The sequence below is a fragment of the Elephas maximus genome, chromosome 4, assembly GCF_024166365.1.
Source record: "Elephas maximus indicus isolate mEleMax1 chromosome 4, mEleMax1 primary haplotype, whole genome shotgun sequence".
Classification (NCBI taxonomy): Eukaryota; Metazoa; Chordata; class Mammalia; order Proboscidea; family Elephantidae; genus Elephas; species Elephas maximus.
The window spans coordinates 170759839-170774359 of NC_064822.1; the positions used below are offsets into that span (position 1 = coordinate 170759839).

At 39.9% G+C, this 14521-nt stretch overlaps 1 protein-coding gene across 1 annotated transcript in view; it reads left to right on the plus strand.

The window, feature by feature from the left end:
- Positions 1 to 6873: 6873 nt before the first annotated feature.
- The window catches only part of HCFC2 (host cell factor C2), a 42618-nt gene continuing 34970 nt past the window's right edge, over positions 6874 to 14521 (plus strand). The window contains exons 1-3 of the mRNA XM_049884215.1: positions 6874 to 7051; positions 8539 to 8687; positions 10352 to 10512. Coding sequence (XP_049740172.1) covers positions 6889 to 7051; positions 8539 to 8687; positions 10352 to 10512 — 473 coding nt within the window. The 5' untranslated portion in view covers positions 6874 to 6888. The remainder of the gene's footprint in view (positions 7052 to 8538; positions 8688 to 10351; positions 10513 to 14521) is intronic.

Sequence of the window (14521 nt, forward strand, 5' to 3'; positions counted from 1 at the left end):
CCCAGTTTTCTAATGTTTTAAATTACAGTATACTAAATGTTTTATTTTTTTTTTCTAAATGTTAGTTTTACCTTTTTCCCCATTTCCCTATATAACAGGGACAGTAAGAGAGCTTTTAATATTTTAACAAAAACTTTTAAAGGTCACAGAACAATTGTAATTTTTCCCATTGATAATTACAATTGCTTGGTACAATTTTAGCTTGCAGTCATTGAAACATGGTGTCAGGTTAAAATTGTTCCATGTGAAATTCTCTAACTGGAAACTCATGTGCTGGGTAAATGGTTGAATGTGCCTTTATCTGAATGTCAAACATCATTTCTTATACAGTGTTCATTCAGCATATTTTCAGGTAAAAAAAAAATCATTTTATCGAAAAAGAAGGCATCATTGTCCAAAAATGCTATAACTTTACGGCAAACATTGTTAACTGAACAGTTATTGTGTGAGGTAACTCTATACTGTTGTTGTTGTTGTTGTTGTTAGGTGCCATTGAGTAGGTTCTGACTGATAGCAACCCTACGTACACTAGAACAAAACACTGCCTGGTCCGGTGCTATCCTTACAATCCTTGCTATGCTTGAGCCCATATTTGCAGCCACTGCGTCAATCTATCTCATCAAGGGTCTTCCTCTCTTTTGCTGATTCTCTACCATATCAAGTAGGATGTCCTTCTTCAGGGACTGGTCCCTCTTGATAACATGTCCAAAGTACGTGACACAAAGTCTCACCATCCTCTCTTCTAAGGAGCATTCTAGCTGTACCTCCGAGACAGATTAGTTCATTCTTCTGACCGTCCATGGTATATTCAATATTCTTCGCCAACACCATAATTCAAAGGCATCAATTCTTCTTTGGTGATCTGTATTCATTGTCCAGCTTTTATATGCATACGAAGCGATTAAAAATACCATGGTATGGGTCAGGCACACCTTAGTCCTCCAAGTGACATGTTTGATTTTCAACACTTTAAAGAGGTCTTTTGCAGCAGATTTGCCCAATGCAATATGTCGTTTGATTTCTTGACTGCTGCTTCCATGGGCATTGATTGTGGATCCAAGTAAAATGAAATCCTTGAGAACTTCAATATTTTCTCTACTTCTCCTGATGTGGCTTATTGGTCCAATTGTGAGGATTTTTGTTTTATGTTGAGGTGTAATCTATAGTGAAGGCTGTAGTCTTTGATGTTCATCAGCAAGTGGTTCAAATGCTTTTCACTTTCAGCAAGGAAGCAACTTTATGCTAGCAACCTTAAATATGCAAACTGTTACTTCCAGCATTTGTAACTAGACACATATATCAAGGCTCTAAAGGGGGAAAATTGCAAAACAGTACACAAGAAACTTCCACTAATGACTAGATAGTGGGACATTTAATTTAATTCAATAAGAGTAGCCCTCTGATGGATTTCAGGGAACTTCCTAACACTCTCTTCTGTTAGCCTCTACTTAAACTCTTTTGCCCCATTCTACCTCTGGCTCCCCACCCCACAGTCACTGTTTTGTTCTCAGCAAATGACCTTTCCTTCTACAACCCAGGGAAAATTGAGGCCATCATACATCGGCTCTCAGTTCCCTGCTCACCTCCTTTTCCAGGTTTCTCTATAACTCCCTTCCCTCCAGTCTCACAAAAGAAGCATTCCTCCATTACTAAGCTATCTCCCACCTGTAGTTCAATTTTTAAAGTTTTTACTTTGAAATAATTCCAGATTTACAGAGGAGTTGCAAAGATAGTACAGACCATTTCCAAATACTTTCACCCAACTTGCCCTAATATTTTTATCTTACATAACCATGTTGCACATATCAAAACTAAGAAATTAACATTGATACAATTTTTTTTTTTTTTTACATATTTTATTTGGATTTTTGCCCTTGTTCTACTCCAGGATTCACTACAGGATGCCACATTGCATTTGATTGTCATGTCTCCTTGTGGAGACTCATATCGACTCCATGTGACAGAGTAGAACTGCCCCATAGGGTTTTCTAGGCTGTAATCTTTTTTTTTTTTAAATGTTTAAGACAGCAAATTTTTCCCTTGAGGCTGCTGCTGGGTGGGTTTTAACTGCGAAGATTTCCATTAGCAGTCAAGCACTTAACTATTTTACCACCAGGGCTCCTTAGGTGTTGCAGCAGGTGTGCCACCAGGGCTCCTTCATGTCTCCTTGGTCTTCTCCAGTCTGTGACAGTTTCTTAGTCTTTCCTTATCTTTTATGACATTGACAGTTTTCAAAAGTACTGGTGATGTATTTTGTAGCATGTCCCTCACTTCGGGTTTGTCCAGTGTTTTCTCATTATTAGACTGAGGTTATGGATTTTGGGGAAGAACAGTACAGAGGTGAAGTGCCCTTCTTATCACATCATTTCATGGTATCTTATGATATTAGCATGACTTATCACTGGTGGTGTTAACCTTGATCATTTGGTTAAGGTGGTATTTGCCAGGTTTCTCTACTGTAAAGTTACTATTTTTTTCCTTTCCATATTCTATTTATTAGAAGTGGGCCATTAAGTCTAATTCACTCAAGAAAGGAATTAAGCTCTACTCCCTGAACAGAGAAGTACCAAAGAATTTATAGACATATGTTAAAATCACTGCACTATTTAATAAGTATTTGTGGGGAGATACTTTGAGGTCATGCAAGAATCCTGTTTCTCCTAAAATTTTCCTCTGCTAGTTTTAGCACTCATCAGTGAATCTTGCCTGTAGCAATTATCAATGTGGTGTTCTAATGGTGATATCCTATTTCCCTCATTTCGTCCATATTTATTCATTGGAATTTGTCTGCAAGAAATATTGTCCATTCTTCCCCATTTATTTATTTATTTGATCATTTCTATCAGTACTGAGTATAGGTATTTATTTTTATTCTTTGTGTTATAATCCAATACCATCATTATTTACTTTGTTGTTCAGACTGTTCAGTTTTGTTCATTGGGAGCTCTTTAGGTTGGCTCCTGGGTCCTTTTGACATGCCTCTATCTCCTTCCCTTCCCCCACCCCCTCCCCTTTTTTTTGAGCATTTTCTCCCTTTTTGGCACTACAAGATGCTCCAGGCTCATCTTTTATTTTCTCTGCCTCACTCCTGGAATCAGTCTGGTTTCCTTTATTGAGAAAGGGTACTTAGAAACCAAAATCTGGGTGCTAGGTGTACCTGTTGCTACAGAGGTGCCAATGCTTCTCGGTCCTTTCAGCAAACAATGCTAGGAAATATATGTATGTATACTTACATATGTATACACACATATCTATGTTTATTTCTGTATCTATCTCTCTATGCAGCAAAATAAACATGACTTCATACTCTAATCCAGCACCACAGGGTTCATTCTAGCCTTCCCTCCTTGCTTATTTGTAACTCCTTACTCTACAGCGAGAAACCTGGTTCTCATTATCTGTATTTACTTATTTGTTCAACCTTAGTATATATGTAAATTGATATGTAGTTTTTTTCCTCATAGATAGTATTCTATGAATTGGGCAAATTTTCAGTTAGGAGTTTTTGTATATTTATACTGGCTCTTGCTCTATGGTCCCAATTCTCCCTGAGGCAGGCATAGTTGGTTAGCTCAAACAATTGCTATCTCCAACCCTCCAACCCTTGCTTGGTTCGCATTACTAAGGCCACCTCCCAAAACAAAACAAGCTCCCAAGCAGAAACCACTGTTGTACCCACATGTTGCAGAGACTGCAAGATGGCTCCCAGTGTCTGCTCTCCCTTTCTTTCTCAAAACAGAATTTGAATAGTAGCTGGACACATGGCCATTCTAAATAGACACTACATTTCTGAAACTTCTTTCAACTAGATGCTGCCTTGTGACAAAATACTGGCCTACAAGATACACACAGAAGTAATGTGTATAATTTCAAAATGTGTTCTGGAGAAGGGACGATTCCTTTTCTTTACTCACTCCTGCTGACTGGAATGTAGATGGGATAGCTCAAGCTGCAGCAGCTATTCTGGACCATGAGCTAGAAGGAGCCTAGGTTCCTGATGACTTGATGTGAACAGAGCTGTCATGCTAGCATCAGGCTGACACCTCCAAAATTCATTTACATGAGAGAAACTTTTGAAGTCAGTTATTATTTTGGTATTTCTGCCACTGCAGCTAATGTAATCTTAATATATTAAATGACCCAGGTCTGGCTAATGAAAACTAAGGGGAAGTTTGATGGGTTGCTTTTGAGCAAAATGTTCTTCCTTCCCATAAGAAGAGATTCTTCTCTCCCCACCCTGGCTCTCCTCCTGTTTCCTGCCACTATGTGTTGGATAATCAGCTTCTGTGCCAGAAAGCATTTACAAATGACATATTCCCATTGGTCTTCAGCCTTCCCCTTTCAACCGATCCTCTTTCAGGGCCCACAATTATACCCAAGTCTAATGTACCTGAAATAACAACTTAGCCTGTACCCATCTGTCGTAATCATCTCGTGTTGCTATAACAGAAATACCACAAGTGGATGGCTTCAACAAAGAGAAATTTATTCTCTCAGTTTAGTAGGTTACAAGCCCAAATTCAGGGTGTCAGCTCCAGAGGATGGCTCTCTCTCTGTCAGCTCTGGAGGAAGGCCCTTGTCATCAATCTTCCCTAGTCCAGGAGCTCCTCAGGTGCAGGGACTCCAGGTTCAAAGGACATGCTCTGCTCCTACTGCTGCCTTCTTGCGGTATGAGGTCCCCTGTCTCTGCTTACTTCTCTCTTTCCTATCTCAAAAGAGATTGGCTTAAAACACTATGTAATCTTGTAGATCTCATCAATTTAACTGCCGCTAATCCATCTAATCAACATCATAGATACAGGATTCACAACGCACAGGGAAATTATATCAATCATGAAATAGAAGACAACCAAACAACACTGAGAACGACGGCCTAGCCAAGTTGACATATATTTTGGGGGGACACGATTCAATTCATGACAGACATCATTGTAGAACAGAAAACCAAAAAAAAAAAAAAAAGGTAAAGTAGAGGGTCAGCAAAAAACAGGAAGACCCTCAACGAGATGGACTGACACAGTGGCTGCAACAATGGACTCAAACATAGCAATGATTGTGAGGATGGTGCAGAACCAGGCAGTGTTTTGTTCTGTTGAACATGGGTCATCATGAGTCAGAACCGACTTGACCATACCTAACAACATCTAACAACAACACACTCACCTCCCAGGTAGTTGCTTCCATTCTTGTGGTTTCAAAGATTGAGGGTAGCTTTCTTGACAACTGGGGACCTATTCTAGACTCCTCAGTTAAGCAGAGGTGAGTCAAAGGTGCTTTGGTTAATACTTCTTTTCTGTTAGATTAAGCACATCCTCCCTAGTCCCGCAGTTCCTTATGTAAGATACCAATTACTACCTGCGGTCTCCTTCGCCTTAAGAATATTTTGCCTTCACCATTCCCCTAGTTAAGTGGTTCCCAGATTTACATATTTAATTTTTTAAAAATTTGCAACCCACACCTACTTACAACATCATTCATAAAAGGATATTTTAACACCAAACTCTAAGGATCTAGTGCAGTCCTTTAAATTAAATACTTCTGGCTTTATGAAAAACTCACTGCTTTGCTCTAACGTTTCCTTTTTTTGCTGCAGATCCATAAAAACTTTATAACGGGAGCCCATGTTATGTATGTAACAAGGAAATGTATTAATGCACAAGCATTCATAACCTTTTTCCTTTGTTCCCCAGCCACCTTTCCTCCCTGCTCAAATTCTTTTTGGCCTTATTATGCATTTGGGTTAATGGAGTAAACTTGAAAAGAGAACTCGAAAAGCAGGAGCTGTAGAGAATAGTTAGAATTCCCTTAAAAAGGTAAAGAATCACTTCCAAAAAGAACACTTAGGTAGGCAAGAAGGCGAAGAGGCATGTCTAGGCTTGAGGGAGTTACGAGATGAGCTAGACATATGAGAGAAACCGAAAATGATGAAACGTGAAGGAAAAAGAATTTCAGGAAATTTGCTGTATATTGCGTGTAGTCCCCTTGGTACCTTCTTGAGAGTTGAGGTAGGGATTTAAATTTTCTTTTTCCTTTCTGTTGTACTTTCATCTTTTTTAGTGGGATTCCAGAACACAAGGTTGTTGATAGTTTAGTTGCCATGGAGTTGGTTACCACTCATGGCGACCACAGATGTCTGAAGCAGATCACCATGCGTGTCGTCCGAGGCACCTCTGGATGGGTTCAAACTGCCTATCTTCTGGATAGTCCAGCGCTTAATCATCTGTGCCACCTGAGGGCCACGAATACAAGGCAAAGGCCTTATGTGGGTTACGCATAGCTCAATGGCTCCAGGCAGAGGCTCTGGAATCTCGCAGCTCCCTGCGCCAACTGCCCGGATGCCCTCTCTCCCTCTCCAGCATTCTCGACGTCCCAGCGCCCGCCCTCGACGTGCATGTCGCCCCCTCTGCGGAGACAGGTCTCCTCCGTGCGCTCACAGCACCTTGCACCTTTACTCCAGCTTTCCTCGCAGTGTGTTGTAACTGTTTAAAGGGTCTGACTCCCGGCTACACCGAGGGGCCCACCACGTTTCATCGCTCCCCATCCATCCCTGGGACCAGCACAGCGCAGCCTGGCACTTCACAGATCCTCAATTAAAGTGGCCGTGAAGGAAGACGCTATACCTTCTGGGTGGGGAGGCAGGGAAAGGCTTTCCCCCTACAACTTGTTGCCAGGAACGCCTGGCTTAGCAGCGACGCCTGGTGGGGCGGGGAAGGGAGAAGACGGGCGGGACACTTCCCCTGACAAGTCGCCTCGGCCTCACCTCGCGCGCCCTCGGTCACTCAGCGCCCTCCCGGCGCACTGCCGGGGGCGGCTCCCCCGCCCTCCCCCGGGAGCCGGGCGCTGGGGCGGGCGCGGTGCATTGTGGGCAGAGGGGCGGGGGTTGGGAAGATGGCGGCTCCCAGCCTCCTCAACTGGAGGCGGGTTTCCTCCTTCACGGGGCCGGTCCCCCGCGCCCGGCACGGACACCGGGCCGTGGCCATCCGGGAGCTGATGATCATCTTTGGAGGGGGCAATGAGGGCATCGCGGACGAGCTGCACGTCTACAACACCGGTAGGCGCGGTCGCGGCAGCGGTTCCTCTGCCGAGTCTGCGGCCGCGGAGGGGGAGGGGAGGCGAGGCGGCAGCCCCGGGCCTGACAGCTGTCACCGCCCGGCTCCCGGGGCCACCGCGGTCACTGCCTACCCGGCCGGCTGGCAGGGAGCGCGAATCGGCCGGGCGGCCGCGGCCCGCCAGTGTCCCGGGCGGCAGCTCCATGTTCTGGGGCCGGCGGGGCGGGACCGGACCCCGAGCGGGGCGCGCCGGCCCTGAGGCGGGCGGTCCCGCGTCTCTCCCCCGCCCAGCCCCGCTGGCGGACGTACGCGAGAGAGTTTCCATCCGCCTGGGCCTTTCCCCGAAGTCTCGGCCACTCCAGGGCCCCGAGATCCCATCCCTGTCAAAACACCAAAACGACTGAAAACCAGAGCTCTGGGCCTTTCCGTCTTTGCCTTTCTTCAAACTCCCTTAGGAGGAGGAGAATCTTGGGGTTGACGAGGGAAAAAGGAGCCATTCTGGTACTTTCACCCCAAATACAGCCCCGTTGTTTGGCAGGTGGCAGTCACGATTTACCCTATTGGTAGCTTTCTAAACTGAGGGGGAAGTGGTTCGTGGGTGAGACCGGCGTTGTCACTGCATGTATAGGTAGGTGGTTGGGTGTGTGTGCCGAAGCTCAGCAGCGCAGCGTTCTTCTGGACTGGTCCTACTGTCATAGCTCCAGCACCACTGCAAATCCCTGCTGCCTCTGGCGGTGGAGGCTCAGCTGTTGAGTACTTCTGTGGCATAGAAAGGAGGTTGGGATTCCATTTTTCCCACTTAGAAATGCTCCGGCTATCATGTTTCTTTGGTGTAAGGCGAATTACTGAATTTTGAGTCTGTTGCAACCATCAGTACATTTTTTGTTTGACAAGGCCACTTAATCATAGTGGTCGTTTAAAGGTGAAAAAAACAGTGGAGTAGGGAAATTTTTACTTTTTGCCCTCTTCGCTTGCCAGCGCTCCAGCATATAAAGTTGAAAAGTTATTTGACAGTTTGATATAAAGTAAAAACTCTGGCTTAGACCTGGTTTGAATCCTGCTCTGCCAGTTGCCCAGGGTCAGAAGTATAGTCACTAAACCTTTGTAAGGCTCAGAGTTTTGATTTATGATTGTACCCACCCAGCCGGATTTTTGTAAGAAATGCTGTAGATCTGGGCGTCTCTACAGCAGTACTGTTGACATTTGGGGCCAGGTAATTCTTTGTTGTTGGGGGCTTACCTGTGCATTGTAAGATGTTTAGTAGCTTCTGTCCACTAGATGCCAGGAGCACTCTCCCCTAGCACTCTCCTCCTCTCCCTCCTAGTTGTTAAAACCAAAAATGTCTCCTGACATTGCCAAATGGCCCCTGGGGAGCAGTCATTCCCAGTTGAGAACCACTGATATAGATGATACATGTAAAGCACATACCACATAGTATGTGGTAGCAGTTGTTTATTATAATTGGTTTTAATTTTATTTTGGCAACTAGTTACCAATCAGTGGTTCCTACCAGCTGTTCGGGGAGACATCCCTCCAGGCTGCGCTGCCCATGGATTTGTCTGTGATGGCACCAGAATATTAGTATTTGGGGGAATGGTTGAATATGGAAGATACAGCAATGAGTTATATGAGTTACAAGTAAGTGAATTTCAAATTTATTATCTCAATCTGAAGCTTTTATAACTCTTCAAACGATTGCAAAATATTTCATTAACATATTTAAAATAGTGTGAGCATCGCATATTACAGTTTCAAAGAAAATGTTTCCACTTCACTAAAAAGCATTAAGTTTCTAGTGTAAGCCTTTTTTTAATACCCAGTGCAACATTTCTAACATTAAGACATCTGTTACTTTAGTATCAGTTGTACATGTATTTAGGTTTTCGTATCTTAGGGCAGCAGTTCCAAACTTTAGCCTGAGACAGAAGCTCCTGGAGGACTTGTGAAAGCAGATTGTTGGGTTTTGCCCCTAGAGTTTCTGATTCAGATCTGTGGTGGAAGCCTGGCATTCGCATTTCTAACAAATTCCTAGCGGTGCTGCTGGTCTCTAGGCCATACTTTGAACTACTGCCTTAATGTTGTAGAAATTGTTACCCTCACACCAATAATCGCTCCCCCCCGCCCCCCGCCACCTGGTAATACATATAAAAAAAGGGTAATGGATTCATATAGTTTTTCTAAATTTGACTCTCTTTATTAAATCAGACTCTTCAACAGCCCTAGTTGACTTTTCTTCCCGAACTGTGCATGTGTTCAGGACCATAATTGTGAGGGCATCTGCTCTTTGGCCTGCACGTGTGGATTGTACCTATTTACAAGCAACCCATTTAAAAAATAGCTTCAGATAAAGAAAATACCAATAACCAGAGAATAAGTTTTGGAGTTTAGTTTGTTAAAGGAGCTTTATGTTTATTTAAAGGTTAAAATATATACCATTCATGGATTTCCTAATTTCAGAAAGTAGAAATTCATAAATTATATTTAGTTAAAGCTATACATGGTATTTATTTTTTCATTTAGAAAATACTTTAGAACTGTTAAAAAACCCAAAACTTATTGCCATCAAGTTGATTCTGACTGGTAGCAACCCTATAGGACAGAGTAGAACTGCCCCATAGAGTTTCCAAGGAGCGCTTGGTAGATTCAAACTGCCGACCTTTTGGTTAGCAGCAGTAGCACTTAACCACTATGCCACCAGGGTTTCCTTAGAGCTGTTAAAACCAAAAAAAAAACAAAACCCAGTGTCGTCAAGTTGATTCCTACTCTTAGCGACCCTATAGGACAGAGTAGAACCGCCCCCTAGAGTTTCCGAGGAGCGCCTGGTGGATTTGAACTGCTGACCCTTTGGTTAGCAGCCGTAGCACTTAGCCACTATGCCACCAGCATTTCCTTTTAGAACTGTTAGTGGTTATTATTATAAGCTTTCCATAGTTTGCCATTGCGGAAATCTGTGAATATGAAAGAATAGATTGAATTTCTATTGGAACATTTATTTTAATTCCAGAAATTAGCTTACTTGTCGTTTGTCTCAAAAATAACTTATTAGAGCCTTCTGATTGGATTTGGATTAAAATGTATTGGTCTGATGTTAAGGGACCTGGTCTGCTTCCGTAAAGATTTACAGTCTTGGAAAAGCTATGGGGCAGTTCTACTCTGTCATATAGGGTTGCTATGAGTTGGGATCAACTTGACAGCTTTGGGTTTTTTTTTTTGAGGGGGGAAAGGGGCTTCTGATGTTACACTCCTGACAGTATAGGAGTATTTTTCTGGTTTTATCTTAGTGTGCTTATGCTCTTTTTTAGGCAAGTCGTTGGTTGTGGAAGAAAATGAGACCCCAGCCCCCTTCTTCTGGTTTACCTCCTTGTCCTCGGCTTGGACATAGCTTTTCTTTATATGGTAACAAATGCTATTTGTTTGGTGGCCTGGCAAATGAAAGTGAAGATTCAAACAATAACGTTCCCAGGTATGCTGACTCTTTTTCAGACCAAATTCTTACTTTATGATTTAAATTAGGGACATTTGATTTCTTCCATCTCTAACTATTAAAAGGGATCAATCTTAGCCTTTTGCATTTAAACCTGAACAATGAACAAATCTGCCTTCCTGTGTTTTGCTTAGTCCCTGGAGGATATAGTTTTCGAAATTGCCCTTTCTAATCCGAAATAATCTTACTAAGTTGATATTAATGTAATTGCTTATATCAATATATTTGCATATATTGAGCTGTAACGTATTTTAGCTAGGTCGTAAATTATAATGAATAGTATTAGATGGCTATTTTATAATTAGGTTTCCCTGGGAATTTGGTGACAAAAATCTGACTATAAATTGAAGGCCATCATTTTCATTTTTCATACAGGAAGCTGTTAAAATGACTCACTAGCAAATACTTTTAGAACAAATCATCTCCTTTTTGCAAACAATTAATCACTGCTGCTTTTTTTCCCCCTGAATAGTGTTTTGATCACAGGTCATTATAGCACTCAGGATTTGGAGATTTAGAGCCTAAAAAGCTGTTTTCTGATTCTGGCTTCACTGATTAAGCCATGTGCATTCTTTAGAGCAAGTAATCCAAGCCTAGTAATCTAAGTTTTCCATCACCGTAAAATGGAAGTGATAAAAATATTCAATTTACATTGTCATTGTGATGGTTAAATAATATCATTGGCCTAATTTTCAAAGCAGTTTCACGCTGCCCTCTAGCATATAGTACAATATGTAGTTGTCATCCCCAGTGTGTATCTTTTTACCTATACTAGATTGATGGTAGGGTCTTTAGCTTCCCCACCCCCAACTTTTAAAATCTGGAAAATAGAGAAAAGGAAAAAAAAGATTATTCTACCACACTATGCTAGATACTTAGGCTTTTAGCACATCTCTTCATTTTTCCATTAAAAAAAACAGGTTTTTAGAATACACAATTATAAAACATTAAAGAGGTTAAAAATTATTCAGTTCTTCCTCACACTTGTTATTTTCTGTCTTTTTGATTATAGCCATTCTAGTGGGTGTGAAACGTGTCTCATTGTGGTTTCAATTTGCATTTTCCTAATGACTAATGATGTTGAACGTTTTTTTGTTTGCTTATTAGCCATTTTATCTCTCTTCTTTGGTGAAATGTCGATTCAAGACGTTTGCAAGTTTTTTAATTCGGTTGTTTGCAATCTTATTACTGAGTTATAAGAGTTCTTTATATATTCTGGATATAAGTATTTGTGTTTTTTTTTTTTTTAATCAGGATTACAAATTGCAAATATTTTCTCCTGTGGCTTGTCTTTTCATTTTCTTAATGGTGTACTTAATGGTGGTGGTGATGTGTGTGTTTGTGTGTATGCGTATACGTGCACAACTGTCACCACTGTTTATTTTCAAAACTCCTGACAAAAACTCTGTACTCATTAAGCAATAACTCCCAATACCGCCTCCTTCAGAGCCTGGTATTAATGGTGTCTTTTGAACTGTAAAAGTTTTAATTTTGATGAAGTCCAGTTGATCAAAATTTTCTTTTATGGATCATGCTTTCAGTGTCATATTTAAGAACTCTGCTTAACACAAAATTATGAAGATTTTCTTCTAAAAATTTTATAGTTTTAGCTCTTACATTTAGGTCTGTGACTCATTTTGAGTTAATTTTTGTGTGCGGGATTAAGTAAGGGTCTAAATTCATCTTTTTTGTATGTGGCTATCCAGTTGTTCCAATACCATTTGTTGAAAAGGCTATCCTTTCTCCATTCAGTTGCCTTGGCGTCTTTGTCAAAAATCAGTTGATCATAAACATAAAGGGTTATGGACTCTCCATTTCAGTTCCATTGATCTGTATGTTCATCCTTATGCTAGTACCACACTGTCTTGATAATTGTAGCATTACAGTAAGGTTTATCATAGGAAGGTGTAGATTCTCAAATTTTGTTCTTTTGCAAGAGTGTTTTGGCTCTTCTAGATTGTTTGTACTTCTATGTAAATTTTAGGATCAGCTTACCAATTTTTACAAAAAATGCCTGGAATTTTGATAGGGATTGTGTTGAATCTACAGATCAGTTTGGAAAAAGTGCCATTTTATTGGGTTTTCTAATCGAAGAACATGAAATGCCTCGCCACTTATTTAGATCTTCTCTAATTTCTCTGAGCAATGTTTTATAGTTTTCAGTGTATGAGCCTTGCTTTTATTTTGTTAAATTTATTCCCAAATATTTTATTGTTTTTGATGCCATAGTGAATGAAACTGGTTTATTTCGTGTTTAGATTGTTTATTGGTACTATATGGAAATAACAATTTTTCTTAATATTGATCTTTTATCCTGAAACCTTGCTGAATTTATTTATTAGTTTTAATTGCTTTTTCATGGATTTCTGTTTTTATTATTGATCCTTTAAGTGTCCTTTATAAATTTTGTTTTATTTACTCCAAATAGTTATGTCATTTTTTTCATTTTAAATGTTTGTGTTATCTGTCCCATTCTTCTAATCAGACTTGCTAGTGATTTGTTATTTTATTGGTATTTTCAAACAGCTATTTCTTAGTTTTATTGACTTTTTCTTTTTCATTTATTTTTTTTATCTCTATTCTTTTTTTTCTGACTTCTTGATATGAATGCTTACTTAGTTCATTTATTTTCTGTTGTTTCCGAATAAAGGCTATACATTTTCCTCTGGATACTGTTTGGCTCTGTCCCATAGGTTTTGGTATATAGTGTTCTTAGTATAGTGTTCTTAGCATATATAGTGTTCTTAGTATCATTAATTTCTATTTCTTCTTTAATGTAAAAGTAATTTTTTTTTTTCAAGTGGAAAATGTTGTTGTTGTTAATATCTGGTTTTATTATATCGTGGTTAGAAAATGTAGCCTAAGAAGTTTCTCCTTTTTGGAGTTTGTCTTTGTGGTCTCCTTTACAGTTAGTTTTTGTGATTATTTTATAGGTATTCTTAGAGACCTGGGCTCTTGATTGTTTGGATACAAGGTCATTTATACATTAAATCAACATTTTAAATTATTATTCAAATGCTTATTTATTTTGCAGGTCTAGGTGATCAGTTTCTGAGTGACATATTAAAATCTCCCGTGGATTTGTGTTTTATTCCTACATATCTAATAATTTTTGTTTCATATATTTTGATGAGATATTATGTGTATAAAGGTTGATTTTTGCTACCCTTACTTTATTTTTTTTGCACATTCCTGATACATTTGTTCAGTCCTTTATTTTTGACCTATGTGCATCATTTTGTTGTAGACTTACCTTTTGGAAGTAGTACTAAAAGTTAGCTAGTATGAACTGGTACAGCATTCTGGTTGGTGTCCATTCAGATTAGTTTAAGTCTATGCCAGGTCAGTTGTTAAATAGTTTTAATATCATCCTTGCTTTTAATAGCTTATGGCTAGATTCAGGGTCCTTTTGTTTCCCTTGCCTCCTTCTACTTCAAAGACTTGAAGGGAAGTTTTTCCTACCCTCATATTTTATGTTTTCCACCTACTCTGGTTTGTTGCTGCTTTTTCCCTCTTTTCCTGTGTTTGCTAGATTATTAAAAGTTGTAATGAGGTTGAACATTTTATATGTTTGTGTGTTTATATGTGTGTGTATAAATACACATCTATATAATTTTTATTTCCTATTCTGTCAACTGTCAGTTTACATCCTTCTACCTATGTCTGTTGTGTGGTTGATCATTATCTTACTGATTTTGTAGGAGCTCTTTATATTAAGGAAATTTGATCTTTTTTTGTGATGTGCACCAGTTTTTTTTAAAATACATACCTTGTCCTTGTTTTGTTTTTTTAAACCATCTTATTAACTGCTTTCCATTTTCTATTCTTTGCTTCTTTTTTCTTTTCCTTACTTTTTCTTGATACATTATTTTTCTTTGACTCTTTTCCTGTAGTTATTTGAAAGTTATACATGCTAATTATAGTTGTCCCTTAGTTGCTCCGAAATTAATGCATTTAAAGGGCTTGTCATCCTTGAGAATAAATTACT